Source organism: Plectropomus leopardus, chromosome 1 (assembly GCF_008729295.1).
Source record: "Plectropomus leopardus isolate mb chromosome 1, YSFRI_Pleo_2.0, whole genome shotgun sequence".
In the NCBI taxonomy this organism is placed as follows: Eukaryota; Metazoa; Chordata; class Actinopteri; order Perciformes; family Serranidae; genus Plectropomus; species Plectropomus leopardus.
The window spans coordinates 16,250,030-16,265,170 of NC_056463.1; the positions used below are offsets into that span (position 1 = coordinate 16,250,030).

The 15,141-nt window shown below is 37.8% G+C and overlaps 1 protein-coding gene across 2 annotated transcripts; it reads left to right on the forward strand.

The window, feature by feature from the left end:
• The first annotated feature begins 2,574 nt into the window (after positions 1-2,574).
• On the forward strand, positions 2,575-15,035 carry tmem276b (transmembrane protein 276b). 2 transcript variants are annotated; one of them, XM_042484402.1, is made up of 4 exons: positions 2,575-3,301; positions 7,677-7,790; positions 9,802-9,939; positions 10,708-15,035. In XM_042484402.1, the coding sequence occupies exons 1-4, from the start codon at positions 2,905-2,907 to the stop codon at positions 10,953-10,955; spliced, it is 897 nt and encodes a 298-aa protein (XP_042340336.1). In that variant the 5' UTR covers positions 2,575-2,904; the 3' UTR covers positions 10,956-15,035. The 2 variants fall into 2 exon arrangements, with proteins under 2 accessions (XP_042340336.1, XP_042341125.1); XM_042485191.1 differs by lacking the exon at positions 9,802-9,939.
• Positions 15,036-15,141: the final 106 nt, after the last annotated feature.

Sequence of the window (15,141 nt, forward strand, 5' to 3'; positions counted from 1 at the left end):
TGTAAAGATAAGAACTCTGTTTATCAACTTAATGACAAAAGCAGCACACACAATGCAGAAGTACGATGTAAAAGTACTAATACTACACTGTGAAAACACTTTTTTTCAAGTAAAAGTCCCATATAGAAAATGTTACTTAATAATGTAAGTATAATAAGGAAAATGTGCTTTAACCATTAAAAGTAAAAGTACCCAATGCAGAAAAGAAAAACTCAGAGTTATATATATTAATTATATTATATAATTTTAGATGTTTATACATAAATCTTAGTTTGTAACTAGCAACTAAAGCGGTCAGATAAATATAGTGCAGTTAGAAGTACAATATTTTCCTCTGAAATGTAGTTGAGTAAAAGTGTAAATGAAAAGAAAATACTCACGCAATGTAAAAGCACCTAAAATTTGTACCTAAGTGCAGTACTTGATTAAATGTGCTTTGTTGCGTTCCACCGCTTACCACACATACGAGCAGACAGTTAGTATGAAGAACTGCGTCGCAGGTGTTTTAATGATCTCAGAGGGATTAGGATATCCTGATATTGATCGGTGTTCCTGTGTCGAGGTGCTGAGGCAGCCTGGTGTGTTGTGACCTCGCTCCACAGAAACCTGTCCACCGTGAGCATATTTTTACCGCAAAGATCCCATGCCTAAAAATGTCATATGGGAGTGGAGGGAGGGGGGTATTGATTGTGTGTTCACACTTGTCCAATTTCAACACAGTCTGTTTGGCAAGCTTCTGTTGCCATAACGACTCCGCGGCGGGTTGCCTTCCTTAGTCATCAGCCTGTGAGCAGCCTATTGTCTGTGGGAGCCTTCCTCAGTCACAGCACAGAAGGACAACAAGCAACCACTATGTACACTGTAGTGCAGACGCACGAGTGACAAATCTTTCATTGATACTCAACTGCGCTCCCAAAACATCAGAGCTCAGTCCAAGTGATAAATTCCTGGAATCTGAATGAGAATATCCGATTGATCTTGTGGACGAAAACATTTGAACCGTTTGCTCAGTTGTTGAGTGGATTTGCTCACAAAATCCTGAAATGATCTATCAGCTTTGTGATTTAATTTTCTGTGCTGGAATCAACATGTCATACACACAAACTGTGACTGTCTCCAACATGACAACAAGTTCTTTAATGAAAAAAATATGAAATATCAGTGTTTTATGCTGTAATATGGTCCTGTGCTATCAGGAATGGGTTCCAATAGGCTTGGTAACAGATGGTCATTTACAGTGGCTGACATAAAGTAAGCAGAAGTAAAGAATTAAAGGTGCAGGCTTCCTTTGTCAGCCTATGTAGACATTTCCAAATCAAATTAATTTTATTGACATGATTAGAATTTCAGAAGCAATATAAGTAAAAGTAAACAATAAAAGAGTTATTGTTTATCAGTGGAATACTATTATGTATTTATGTATGTAGAGTCCCCCTTATAGAAAAACAATCTATGCAGTATTTTACATCTCAAACTCACCACCAATGGTGGAATGTAACAAAGTCATTTACTCACACACTGTACTTCAAGTATGACTTTGAGGTACTCTTACTTTGCTTGAGTATTTTCACACCATTTTCAAACCTTTACTACATTTCAGAGAGAAATATTGTACTTTTTACTTCACTACATTTAGCTGACAGTTTTAAGTAACTTTACAAATCAAGGTGTGTATAAATGATATAAGAGTTAATAAAATATGATGTGTTATAAATTAAATTACCAAAACAGTTTATACAAGTACAGCTGCAACAAATAGCTGAATAATCAACGAGTTGCTCACTATTTTGATAACCATTTCAGTCTTTTTATAATATAAACAAAATGGCAATCTCTGTAGAAGAGAACCTACTCCTTATAAAGATATTAACCCCTTAAAACCTGGTTGGACATCAGTTTTCTTGGGCTGCGTTCAGACATCTTTCACAAGCTATTTAAATCTTTGAAACTTGAGAAAAATGGTTTGACTTTTTTTCAAAATCATGGGGGGAAAAGCAATGAGCAACTTGGCAAGAAGTGTCCTGTTAATTGCAAAAAATTAAAATTAGTTTTAAAAAAGGAGGGAGAATTATTTGAAAACTGTTGAAAACTGTGGGGATGTCCAGAAAACTATGTTTATAATCACAGTTACATATTTAGTTACAGAAAGAAAGTATATACTTTTTTATTTTCTGCCCTTCTCCAGGCCATTTTCTTGCGGTTGATATATATATATATATATAGTTTCTTTATTTGTTTGTTTTTCTTATTTTCAGCTAATTTTCCTATAACTTTTAACTAAATTCTTGCTATGTTTTGACATGTGTTGTTAAGTTGCTTGTTGCTCAAGGGGTTAATTGACACATCAACAATAATATAAACACAACAATTAAATCACCAGGATTAGGAACATTAAAACTCATCACTTGCTGCTCTTTATGAACATTCAAGTTAAGAAAATAAATAATAATTGATGGAAAAGGTGATTTGCATATGATTAAAAGGTCCCCCCACTGCACCTGTGTTTAACATGTTTACCAGATCCAAAACGGGACCATCCAAGCATCACAAATGACCACTCCCCCACAACAGAGCAGCACTTTCCTGTCTCCCCATCCCGCACCAACCTGGAGGAGAGAGAGCGCAACTACATCACTGCCCCTGCCTCCTCCTCACAGCGTTGGTCGCCATCCATCCCCTCTCCTCCTGTACCATAACAGATGGTGGGAACAACATTGCATCCACCGGGCACCACAACAATAGACCGCAGCATCCAGTCCAGACGACGCTGGCCTTGCACCATCATGCTCCTCGTGCAGGGCTGCGCGAGGCTGTGAGTGCCGTCGTGATCCGTTTCACGCGGTACCACCACGGCCACGGAGGAACCTTCTTGCGACTGTTTGGGCTCTCCATCGAGCGGGGAAGATGGCCGCTATGAAAATATTAACAGGCACGGGGCTCTTCTTGGCTTTCTGTGCGCTCGGGCTGCTCGCCATGGCGATTTGCACCGATTATTGGTACGAGACCGACGCGAGGAGACATCGGGAGAGGTGTAAAAACTATGCCAACAAGCGAAACGACCCGGGCTACATCTACATTTCCAACCACAACCTCCCCCTCCAGATGCCTCCAAAGAGCCTGGAGAGGAAAGGTAACGGCCCAGATGCTGGAGCTCTCATCAGGGGGAAGCGCCACTTTCTGGCCGCCGCGTCTGCCATGGAGTCCCACTGCAGCCGGCAGTTTAACTCCACCATCTCCGGGCTGTGGAGGAAGTGTCACCGGGAGGGCTTCGACCTGGAGACCGAGGACCTTATTTACAAAGGTAAACACGAGCTGTCTGGCTTTTCTTGTGTGCACCAGGCCGTGATGCTCAGCGATGAGCTCACACCTAGCCTGACACAAACAGGATGGCACAGAGGCCCACTGTCTCCTCTCACTTCAGTGTGTGTCTGATTTTTACATTTTGAAGATTATAAAATTAGATAAACCTGTGGGGGTTTTTTTTAAATAGAGGCTTTTGTTTTTCTGGGATTTTCCCTGTCCATGGTGCTGAGTGAACCCCCCTTTTGCTGAGTCTCTCTCTTAGATAATGGCTGCTCCTCTATTCTCTGTCTGTGAGCAACATCTTGCAAAGATTCATGTCTTAAAATGTGATTTTACTCTGCAAACAAGCCGAATCATTGATATATTTGATTTGAGTTTTGGCCCACACAAGACAAAAACATAATGCACAGCCCTCCTCACTGAGCAACAATGAGAAGCCATATTTCAGGCCTCATTCATTTATGTACCTGATTTAGAGGAGGATCCCAAATCTGAGGAGATGCACAAAGAAGGGAACCACTCTGTGCAGAAAAACAGGGGTGTCACGAGCTGTTGTTGTGATTACTGCTGTCAAAGTAGACATCAGTATACTGAAAATCAGCCCAGTGACAGTTTTTCCTTTTAAGCGGTGACTCTAGAAAATGTCCAAAACATCATGTAAATCCATCAAGTCTGAGAATACACCACTTTATCTGCTTGAAAATAATGAATAATGCCATTAAAAAGAATAAATAACACACAAGGCTCTGGAATAGAACCATCCACAGTGTTATGCTTTCAGGTTTTCTAAAATCATAATATACTGACATCAGTGTAGAGTAGTTCCTTTTTTTGTCTTTTTGTTAATATTGTCTTTTATGTATGTTTTGGGTTTTTTTCTTTTGCATTCATAAATTTAGTATTAAATGAGTTACTCATAAGTGTGTGGTAAATAAAAAGGGCAGATTTAATCAACTTAAACTTCAGCCTACACCTTCTCAATCTATACTTTTGTTTTTCCTTTCGTTTCCCTCCTAGCTCAATGCTTTGATGTTTATTCTTTATTATGTGCATTCCTCTTGGAAAACTGAACCGAAATATATAACCACAAACCAACAAACACTTAAAATGTATAAAATGTATTTATATACAGTTTTTACAATGACAACACAGTCTTGTTTTTTGTTTGATTGACCCTCAGTCCAACACTCTTTATGGTCTGACCACATGAATCTGATACTTCTGTAACACATAAAAACTTTATGAAGTGTCTTATCTTACTGTTTTTGTTGACATGTCTGAGAAAGGTGTGGATTTAGTCCTGTTTTTCAAGTTTTATTTTGTAGTGTTATTAATCCTGACTGCATACAGTCTAAAAATAATTAACTGTTTCTTAAAGATAGTGTGAGTGGGGCTGGGCGATATGGAGAAAATCAGATATCACAATAATTTTAAACAAATCCTTCAGTATCGATATTGCAACAATATTGCCATGTGGATTATTGGTGCTTTAAAAACCTATTTACAGAAAGAGAGTTTTGAGAAATAATCATCAGCAATATTAATATAATGACTGTGTGGATAAATAGAACAGCTTGAACAGTCTGGTAAGTTAAGAAAATGAAATCACTTTATTGTAATGCCCCTTTAAAACATTGAAAATACAACATTTACGACATTACGACATCCAAAATCTAAGATGATACCTAGTCTCATATCATGACTTGATATAATATCAATGTATCGCCCACCCCTAACTGTAAACTAAAAATGTAAATCACAAGCTTCCCACAGGTAATATTTGTTGCTGTGCTATAGGCAATCTACTGTAAATGAACACATTACATTCATCAGTTTACTGAGCCTCGTCTAATTACTAAAATCAGATTAAATCCTTTTCCATAATCATGTTTAGGCCCAACATAGGTATTGATTTCTGCTGATCACATGTTAGTAGACTACTGTTTTTACAGATTATTTTTAAAGGTTAATAACTAATAAATGTGCCTCCCTCTGTCATTTGCATGTTCACTACAGAGTAGATATATTTTCACATTATTAGATCTGGCACACCTGCCAAAGTGACACAAATGTACATAATTCAACAACATAATAGTTTATGCTTGTTCGTTTAAGAGCACATTACAACAGCCAGACTACTATACTTTAAGAATATATTTACAGCAATGCAGTTTACAAAACTCTGTTAAGAAATATGTCCTCATGCACAGGTAAAAAAGGTGTCTGCTGTTTGTTTAGTCATGCTTAAAGTTTCAGTGATCACAGTGTTGATGTCAGGAAAATAACAAATGCTGCTGGTGTGGACTCACTAGTAAAGTGTTAAAATAACGCATTAAGTTTTGAACACGTTTCACGTATACCGCAGAGTGCCAGTGAGTGTTGATCTCTGAGTGGTATTTCATTAGGCCTTTTACACCCACACAGGTGTTTTCACTTATTTTGGCTGATTAGACGTCTGCTCAGATTAAAGGGGAGCAGAGAAATGCTGGGAATCAAATCAAGTCACCAAACTCAGTGTACCAGTGAGACTTAAAAAGGCATACTTTGTCTCAACCCAATATGAACTACAAAGCCAACAGGAAAGTCAGGGAGCTGTCAATCAAGCACGGTCCTGAGAGGAGCTCTAATCAGGCAAAATAACTGAAATCACCTGTGTGGATCTACCACAGCTGTGCAGGGCATTTACAATTTTATCAGGTAGCCACTATTTTCTCTGTTAAAGTAACTTAAAAACATAATTTCTTTAGAATTGTGACAGTGGAGGAGTCTTAACTGAAGTGATTTTTTTTTTTACAACATGTTTCACAACTGCATTCAAAGCAGCTTGGTACGGGAATCTGGAGTCTTAATAAAAGTGCTGCTGAAGCTTTTTAGATGTGATGTACTTATGTCATGTTGACAGTAAATGGTGTTTGGGATACAGTGCTTTCCATTTCACACATCAGGTTTTTGTTTCTTTGTGTTTTGTTAGGGTTTTTTGGCGTGATTTTGAATACACAAAATGACAAAACAACAAATATAATACAGTGCATGGGGATGCAGAAAACCCACTGGGCTTACTTGAAGCCTTCACCTAGTTAGAATTTCTCAGTCATCATAAAAGTGATGACAAACTAATAACACTAATGATGTGGTTTAGGCTCTAGATGTACAACAGAATACCACAGGTGCCTAAACGAAGCAGCAGGCTGCAATTTGGCACCAGATGTTGGCTTTTCTATACATCAGTCCGTCTGCAAAACATGAAATATTTGGACTAAAATGCTGCTGTGATATTGTAATGGCAGCCTCGGTGCTTTAACAAAGAAGATTCAGATCAAAGTATGGAGATCACAAATCTGACTACCAGAAGGAAAAATTTGAGATTAATGAAGTTTGACAAAAGCTTTTACAGCTATGGGAATTTAAAATTGTATTCTCACATCATTAAGCTCCCATTATCAAAGAAAGACATCTCCTGTGGTTGTAGCCGGTTACATATGTGAAGTAGAAAAAACCTGGTCTTCCCTAAAATGTTCAGTTAGTCAAAGGTCTATTGTGTAGGGTGTAGGGGATATATTGGCAGAAAGGGAATATAATATAAGAAGTATTTTTTCTTTAGTGTATAATCACCTGAAAAACAGTAAAAACTTTCTGAATGTCTGGATCTTAAGTAGTTGGAGAAAATGGTGAGCAAAAAGACCAGCTAGTGGCTCATCTGCCATATGCCAAACAGCATAGGAGAAACACTTGTAACATGAAACTGCTTTATTCATTGTGGGCAGCGTTTTAAATCACTGGGTCTGTTTGTTTTGGAGAGGATGAGACCTCTGTGAAAATTTGGCTCTGGTTCATAAAAACTCTGAACAATGAACGCTAAAGAAATTCTAACCGGGAGTCAATGTTTGCCACATTGGAGAAGGTTCAGCTTGTTGGATGTCTTTATATACATTGTAGCTGCTTGACTAAAATACTTGTATATGTATTTTGAATATATTGAGCTCTGAATGCTTAGTTTAAACGCAGTTTACTGCACTGACAGTTAAGTCAATATAAGTAGATTCACTTGAAGTGACAACAGTTAAGATTCTTTATGTAGCCTTCAGTAGAATAATTCATATTTTTTTCTCCTCCCCCCTTAATAACAGTGTAGGAGTGGCTAGGAACACAAGGTTAATAAAGCAACCTCAGTAAATTAAAAGTGAGGGTGTAAAGTGAATATGAAGTTTTTCTATAATGTCTGTATATTATTTCACAATCCTACAAGTTGGGCAAAGGTTCTGAATGATATTTATACCAAATTTTCTTCTTTGTTACTTCTCTATACTTGTATTAAAGATATTTGTGCTCCGGTAATAATTGTCTCCATCATATTCTTTTTATTTTCTTGTCAGGAATTATTCAAAGATGTACCCCAGTCAAGTATCACTACTCTTCGTCCATCCTACCACGCAATTTACCCATCAACATCACAAAGACCATACGACAGGATGAGTGGCATGCACTCCGTAAGTCTGAAAGTTTATGTTTGTCTTTATGTTGGTTGGACTTGTTAGTTTAGTCACCGATTATCTACTTTTTGCAAATTTTGTATTTATCAACATTCAGTGTTTGGCCTCATGATTCTACTATTTCATTCAACGAATAAAGTCACATTTAGTAATAAATAGAGAAAACAAGGAAGAGAAAAGGTTGAGAAAATCCACAATCAACCATTTCATAATACTCCAAGCTCAATTTTAAGTCACTTTATTCAAAAAATATTTTAAAATGTTATCCTTTAGACAAGCTTGTCATTTATTTAGTTGGCTATATGAAATTTGATGTTCCTCAAGGCACAATTTTTGGGACCTTTCTTTTTTTCATTGCACATATTTCTATTTTATAACATTATTCACAAACATGTCTCTACCGCTGGCATTCTGGGATGTTTGGGAAATTTTAAGAATAAATCAAAACTGCTATTATATTTTAAATTTACCCCTTCAAAGACTTGCCAGTTTATTTGTTTGTTTTTTTTACAGTCAAACTAGTGAAAAAATTCATGCCATTACCTCCCTGTGCCTTCATTCTCTTCAGTCCCTCATAAATATCTCATCTACACTTACAGCAGCCAGGTTGTTTACCTAAACCAAAACAAAAAAGAGTCTATATTACAATAGCGTTTGCTTCTTTACACTCATAACCTGTTAATTTCTGAATTTTTTTAAAGATTATACTACATCTTGCTCCTGAATATATATCACTGACCTTAAAAGCCCTTCTGTGCTGTGTCTAGACTCATGACCTGAGGTTGTCAATATCAGCTCATCACTGTTAGGAAGCCATTAGCTTAAGAGTGGCTTATCTGAGGGCATTACATCTGACAGATCAATGTCGTCTTTCAAATTTCTACTTAAAACACTTGGATAGGCTTGTATTTCTTACATGATATCCTTGTTCAAAGCGAGGGGGTAAGGGAGTTGTTTGACCTTGGATTGCATCAGTATGATTTTCAGTTTTGAAACCTTTTTTTTTTTTTTTTTTAATCCAGTGTTGTTGTGAATGTGCTTTGATATGGTCTGTTTTGAACATGCTGTACCAAAACCTTATCTGAGCTGTTATTCATATTCGTAGTAGTATTTATGGATACCACAACTGTAAGCTACAAATATCTCTATACTCATGACTGTTTATATCATTGTCATCCATGAAGATTTTATCCTCTATTGTATATTTTCAGGGTAAAGCTAACTGGTACTGACTTTAGGGATAATGGAGACTGTGTTAAATGTATACACTTAATGTACAAACACTTAGTACACTTAATTAATCAATAATTAATTAATAAAGTTGTTATCATGATCTAGTATTAATTTCATTATACATGAAGACTAAAGTTTCTAATTTTAAAAAAAAAAGAATATTTAGTTGGGTTTAATTTGAGGTTTGTTACAAGGATTGTCTTTCCTTTTTCCCTATACCGCTTTTTTCAGAAAACAAAGAAAATACAAATTTCTTTTAATTATAACAGTAACAATAATAACCATAATAATAAAGCATCTTTAAAACAGCAAATGGGATGATATAAATAAATAAAATAAATAAAAAGAAGACAGCACACAAAAGCAAGTCTATAAAGACTGGATTTGGGTCATTTAGTTCTTTAACATTCAAATAATAAAAAAAACCCACTAGTGCATTTAAAGGATCACACATTTTCCTACTGACAATACAATTAAAGAAATGTTATAATCATTTTCCAATTATCTGATAGATCAAAAACATTCCAGTGTCCATCAGGTCTGACAGGCCTTAAAAGCATAACTAAAAAACATTTTTCAGCAAACAATTCATAGAAACATACACATAATTGCATAATAAACCTACTCATCCCCCTCGCAACTTCATGCTCTGGTGATTTGAAGACAACAGATTCTAGATTCTAACGCAATGCAAAATTAGTATACAACAATTTAAACAAGAGTCTTCAGCTACACTCTTCAGTTTCGGCAGTGACGTTTCTGCCTTTGCCTGCAGATCTAAGAAGAATGACGGCCGGCTTTGTGGGCATGGCTGTGTCCATCATTCTCTTTGGCTGGATCATTGGAGTGCTGGGATGCTGCCAGCAGCATGACCTCATGCAATATGTAGCTGGGCTACTCTTTCTCATGGGAGGTACTGTGAGAGCACATATGGCCACATCGACACACAAACATGCAGACAAAATCCAATTTGTATTCAATTTCTGTATTTATTTGGTGACAGCTGAGAGCTTCTCTGGCTAAACGTGAGATAGTAGATCAATCATCTGCAGTAACAAGACTCCTGTCCTGCAGTAACATGCACAGTACATGTAGGAATTTAGTATTTCTCCAATATAAAGAAGGCCCTCACATAAAACTAGGCTGTCTCTGCCGTAGAAAGACGCAAATACTTTTGAAATTGGTGCTACATGGCCAGAGAAAACTGAGAAAAAGGGTACTTTTATTCAAGAGGTGGAAAACCTACAATTACCAGAATGCTATGTGCCTGACATAATGTGGACCTGTCTGTATGAAACAATGGCGCTCGGACAGACATTTGAGGTGAGAAATATGCAACTCAATAACAGAATCTTGGTTTGTATTTGATCAGTGCAGCTTAGTTCTTTGAGTACATGATGGTGGCAGCATGGTTCGTGGCGGGCAATACTAAAATGCGTAAGTACAGCCTGTAGTTTAAGCAACAGCCCCAGAGCAAGCGAAACTCGTTCAAATGATATAAATTATGTCGTTTGGAGGATTTTCACCGGGGGGCAAGAGGGATATCTGGGCACTGGTTAGATGGAAGTAAGTTTACCACAGTTCATCTATAAATAATATCGCACATTGTTTTGATAAAAAGCTGGTTGAAAATCGGTGCGATATCCCTTTAAGTCACTGTTTGTCTCCTCTGCTCACACAGGAACATGCTGCATCATCTCCTTGTGCACATGTGTGGCAGGAATCAACTTTGAGTTATCCCGCTACCCCCGCTACATGTACGGCCTCCCTGAGGACATTAGCCATGGCTATGGCTGGTCCATGTTTTGTGCCTGGGGGGGCCTCGGTCTCACATTGCTGGCTGGCTTCCTCTGCACCTTGGCCCCCTCCCTGAGCACGCCCGCTCGCACAACAACCCACAAGCCCAGGCAGGAGAATGGAACCGTGTGACAGAGGCGTCGTGAAGCGACTGACCCACCGAACGCACAAACCACACCCTTTCAACCTTGATGTTTAACTCAGAAACAGTTTTTGTCTGATCACCATCTCACACCACCCTCGACATCTCCATCTCCCCTTGAGTGTTCAGTGTGCCTGAGTTGTGACCGAAAGGAGCGACAAACTTCACACACCTAATCTCAAAATTTCCCAGAGGGACCTCCAGGAACACCAAGACTATCACCTGCAGTGACATACGACTGGGGCACAGCTCTCATAGCACAAATAAGACATTTTTTTTGGTTCAGATGTTTGACATGCTGATCTAAAGGTGACTGTTTTCTCTAAAGAGAATTTGTCTTAAAATGGTGCTCTCTTAAATACGTAAAGCCACACACACTCCCACACAGCACACACACACCAGCACATGCTTTTCCACACATGCTCAATTACTCCGGATGAATCATGGGAGAAAAAAAACCCACATCAGGCCAGAGCATCTTGTCAGCATTCCTCTTTCAGTCGAGTGATGTGCACTGTGTTATTGTTCGTAATGAAAAAAAAAAATCTGGTGTTGACTGCCCATTGCTTATCTTTAGCATAGCACACTAACTGATATGAAACATGAGCCCTGGGGGGAGCGTCTACAGCCTCTGCAGAGCACAAAATGGATCTAGCAGCGTGGTCAGTACGATAAAATAATCTAAAGTAAAACAGCATTGAAGAGAAAACAGTTTGACTTCTTTAAAGATTCTATATGTATAAATGCATCTCTGTGTAGATCCAGATCATTGTTTGTGAAGTAGATTTTGAATAAGACTGTTTGTTTTCTGTTTGTTTAGAGGTGATGATGGCTGACAGGGAGGAGAGGATAAAGAGTTACAGAGTGGTGCTACAAGAGCGTGAATCCATTCTTGGATTCAGCAACGTAAAGGTATTTTACCAAACTGACAGACGCAACCCGGCTGTTTGCTGACAAAACAAGAAAACAAAACTGTGGAGGGAGTGTTTGATTGCTCCATTGTTTACCCTCAATGTTGGTCAGCCTTTTTGTGTAATACAAGCAAGTTAAGCGATTTTTGAAGGGAGAAAAAAAAATGAAACTTCAGTGATCCTGCGAAAAACAAAAGCACAAGCTGCGTTCCAAATCCTCATCTACACTAAGCACAGTAACATAGTAACATCACACATCAATAGAGGGCCAAAGTGTCATCACATCTTGAATATAATCAGCTCAGTGGTGGTTTAAACAATGAAACAAGCACAGTATGGATGATCATTTATGTGACTGATAATGTTCTCACAATGAATTGCACACAGGAGACAGAGGAGCTGTTTTTTTTAAAACATGTGGACATCATAAATCCATGAGACGTTTGATTTTAAAGTCTAAAACTAGATTCACAGTTTGACTGATGTGTTGAACACATCTTGTATAATTTATTGAGGCGGAAAATACATATTTATTGTGTACTTACATAGAAAATGGTACACTATGTATCATGTAGTGTACTTAATTTTTGGGATTCAATTGTTGGATTAAAAGTACTTCCAAATTTGGTGTTGAAAAAAGCACAAATAGTAATTTAGAAAGGACTGCAGTCGTGTATGTTTAGAGCTGTATTCCAAATACACACTGTAAGCTTATTTTGTGTTTTAATCGGAAAATGACAAAATGAAGTTCACTTAAGAATCAGTACTAAAATGACAAGGTATATTATGCAGGATTTCTATAAAAACAATGTGTAGACTCACGCAGAATCATCCATTATTACCCCCTTGAACTGTGTGGAAGTGTATTTTCCTGCAGAGACTCTGCACTCTGCCTGTATTTTCTATTTTCTGGGTTCAGAATAGTTTTTTGGGCATGTACCCCCACAGCACTGTGGCGAGGTCGGGGCTTTGGTGTCACCTGATGTGGACCCAAATGCAAGAGAAGGCAGGCGACAGGAATTTGATTTGATCACTTTGTATTACAATGATGGAAACAGCACACTGAAAATCTGACAAATCAATGATCCAACAAAGACTGAAATGATAAATGAAATACAAACTAGTCTTGACGAGGGGATGAATTGCAGGTGGAGAGAAATGGTGGAGGAGCTCAAGTGAGGGAAATGAGGTGATTAGGCAGGAGAACAGGCAGCGAGCTGATTGGCTGGGAGAAACTGAGGAGCAGGGAAGGACTAACAAGGCTGATGCGGGACAGCTGTGTAGATGGACAAATAAGGGAGAGGCAGCACAAAAACACAGCAACAGAATCTTCTAAAAAAAAAAACAGCAGAGTAAAAAACAAGGACAAACTAATTCAGGCAACTTAAATGAGTCTTTTACACTCAAAAATGCAAATATAGTGAGGGGAAACGCCAAATGAGAGTGAATCTCAGGTTGGCTTTTACGATGATCTTCATTTTCACTGGAGTCTGTTTACAAACACTATCCAAGAATCCTGCATGGTATACCTAGAAGTGTTTGACAGCAGTTCAAAAACTAGGACATTTTGCGTGAAAAAAAGTAATAAAGTCAACATTTCTTAAAATTGTGCTGTTTCAACTCAGCAGTCGGATTGCTGTTTGGTGCACAGCTTGAACTATGTGTCTTCAGTACAAATCAGACAAACACCAGTTTGTGTGTCTCAACTTACAAAATTGTACACTTCATAGTACGTAGTATGGGTCAGGGCCATGTTTCAGACTTAATTTGTTCAGTGGAAAAATGAGAAACAAAAATGATAACCCACAACAGCCATTTTTCTGTTACCCCACCCCAGTTATTAGAGCTCATTTATTTTCAAACTCATGTCACGAGTTCATGAAACAAGAATACTACAGCCATGTGTGTTGAAGTTTTTATAAATCGCTGGAGATGAGTCATGAGATATTCTATCAGCTATGTCAATTAACTTTCATAAAAAAAGGTGTTATAATGTGTGTTGACAACACTGTGTGTGATGTTCAGTCCTCTCACCATCACCATTAACCTCCTCATGAGGCTAACACTCTTCAGAAGTCGAGGAAATTAACTGAGGCATGATTGAAAACTGTATCTTCAGTGTCTTGTTGAATCTTTGCACTTTGCTGGGTCTCATAAAAGTCTGTGAACCTGAAGTCTGAGCAGGTAGAGTTCTAAGTTTTATGTTTGCAAGGTCACATGTGAGAGCAGAAGATGATCAGAGCATGTAATAAGCACCCTGTTGTGTCTTTTACAACAGGTTTGGGTTTATACCATGTTGTGTGTTTAGGGTCAGTCGGTCTAGGCTCTTATTGTGAAAATATTTATGCCAGAAACAAGGACATGCCATAAATATAAAAGTATTTATATCTATGGTCATTACACTAACACCTGAGTCAGTGTGATTTCTGACGTCCACAGAATGCAATGCTGTTTGGTGTTTTGGTTTTATAAAGTTTTAAGTTCACACCCAGACTGATGTGCAGTAATAGAAGTATTACTGTAAGCAGTAATCTGTAATGTATAAGTACATGGTGCAAGTATAATGTGTTGTTAGGACTGAAGCACAATTGCACACAACTCTTATAAGGTTTTTTCATGTATTATAGTTGGGGAATCTGACTTTTCCAGTACTGATTTGCCACCACTGCACATGTGCAGGACTTAGTATTACAAGCAAAAATTTTCAAGCAAATATTAATGACCCCGTATCGCAAAAAGTAAATTACAAGAACACTAACAATTGTCTGTATTTTCAAGCTAAGATTTTGTCACTGATTGGAGTTTCAATACAGGAGAACAGCAGCACACAGTAGCAAGATTGACAAAACACTAAGAATGATGTGCTTTAGAGAACAAATGAGGTCAACGCAGTGTAACTGTATTTGGAAATTGTTGTAAAATCCCTCTAAAGTGGCAACTTCCTTTGTCTCATGAGGAATTTAGACATGTACTCTGTGCAATGAGAGATGCCCTGTGAAAACGCCACCATTCAGAGTGGCACTTGTTTCAGTAGCACAGCTATTATTTTCTACAAGTCATTTATACTGGTTCAATCCACTGCAGATGTTACGTGGGGACTAAAAGACATTACAGTCTTGCATGATCTCATTACAGTTAGTTTCTTTCAATATATTTAAACTTGTGTCCATTTTTAATTGATTTATTTTACTGAAATAAAACATGTAATTACTAAAGTGTTGTGACTTTGTGTTCTGCAGATTGGCTCCTTTTTAAATTTACATGT

Coding starts and splice junctions, on each gene's coding strand:
- tmem276b (XM_042484402.1), top strand. CDS start 2,905: ATGGCCGCTATGAAAATATTAACAGGCACGGGGCTCTTCTTGGCTTTC. Junction 3,302..7,676: donor CGAGGACCTTATTTACAAAG/GTAAACACGAGC, acceptor TTTTCTTGTCAG/GAATTATTCAAAGATGTACC. Junction 9,940..10,707: donor GCTACTCTTTCTCATGGGAG/GTACTGTGAGAG, acceptor CTGCTCACACAG/GAACATGCTGCATCATCTCC.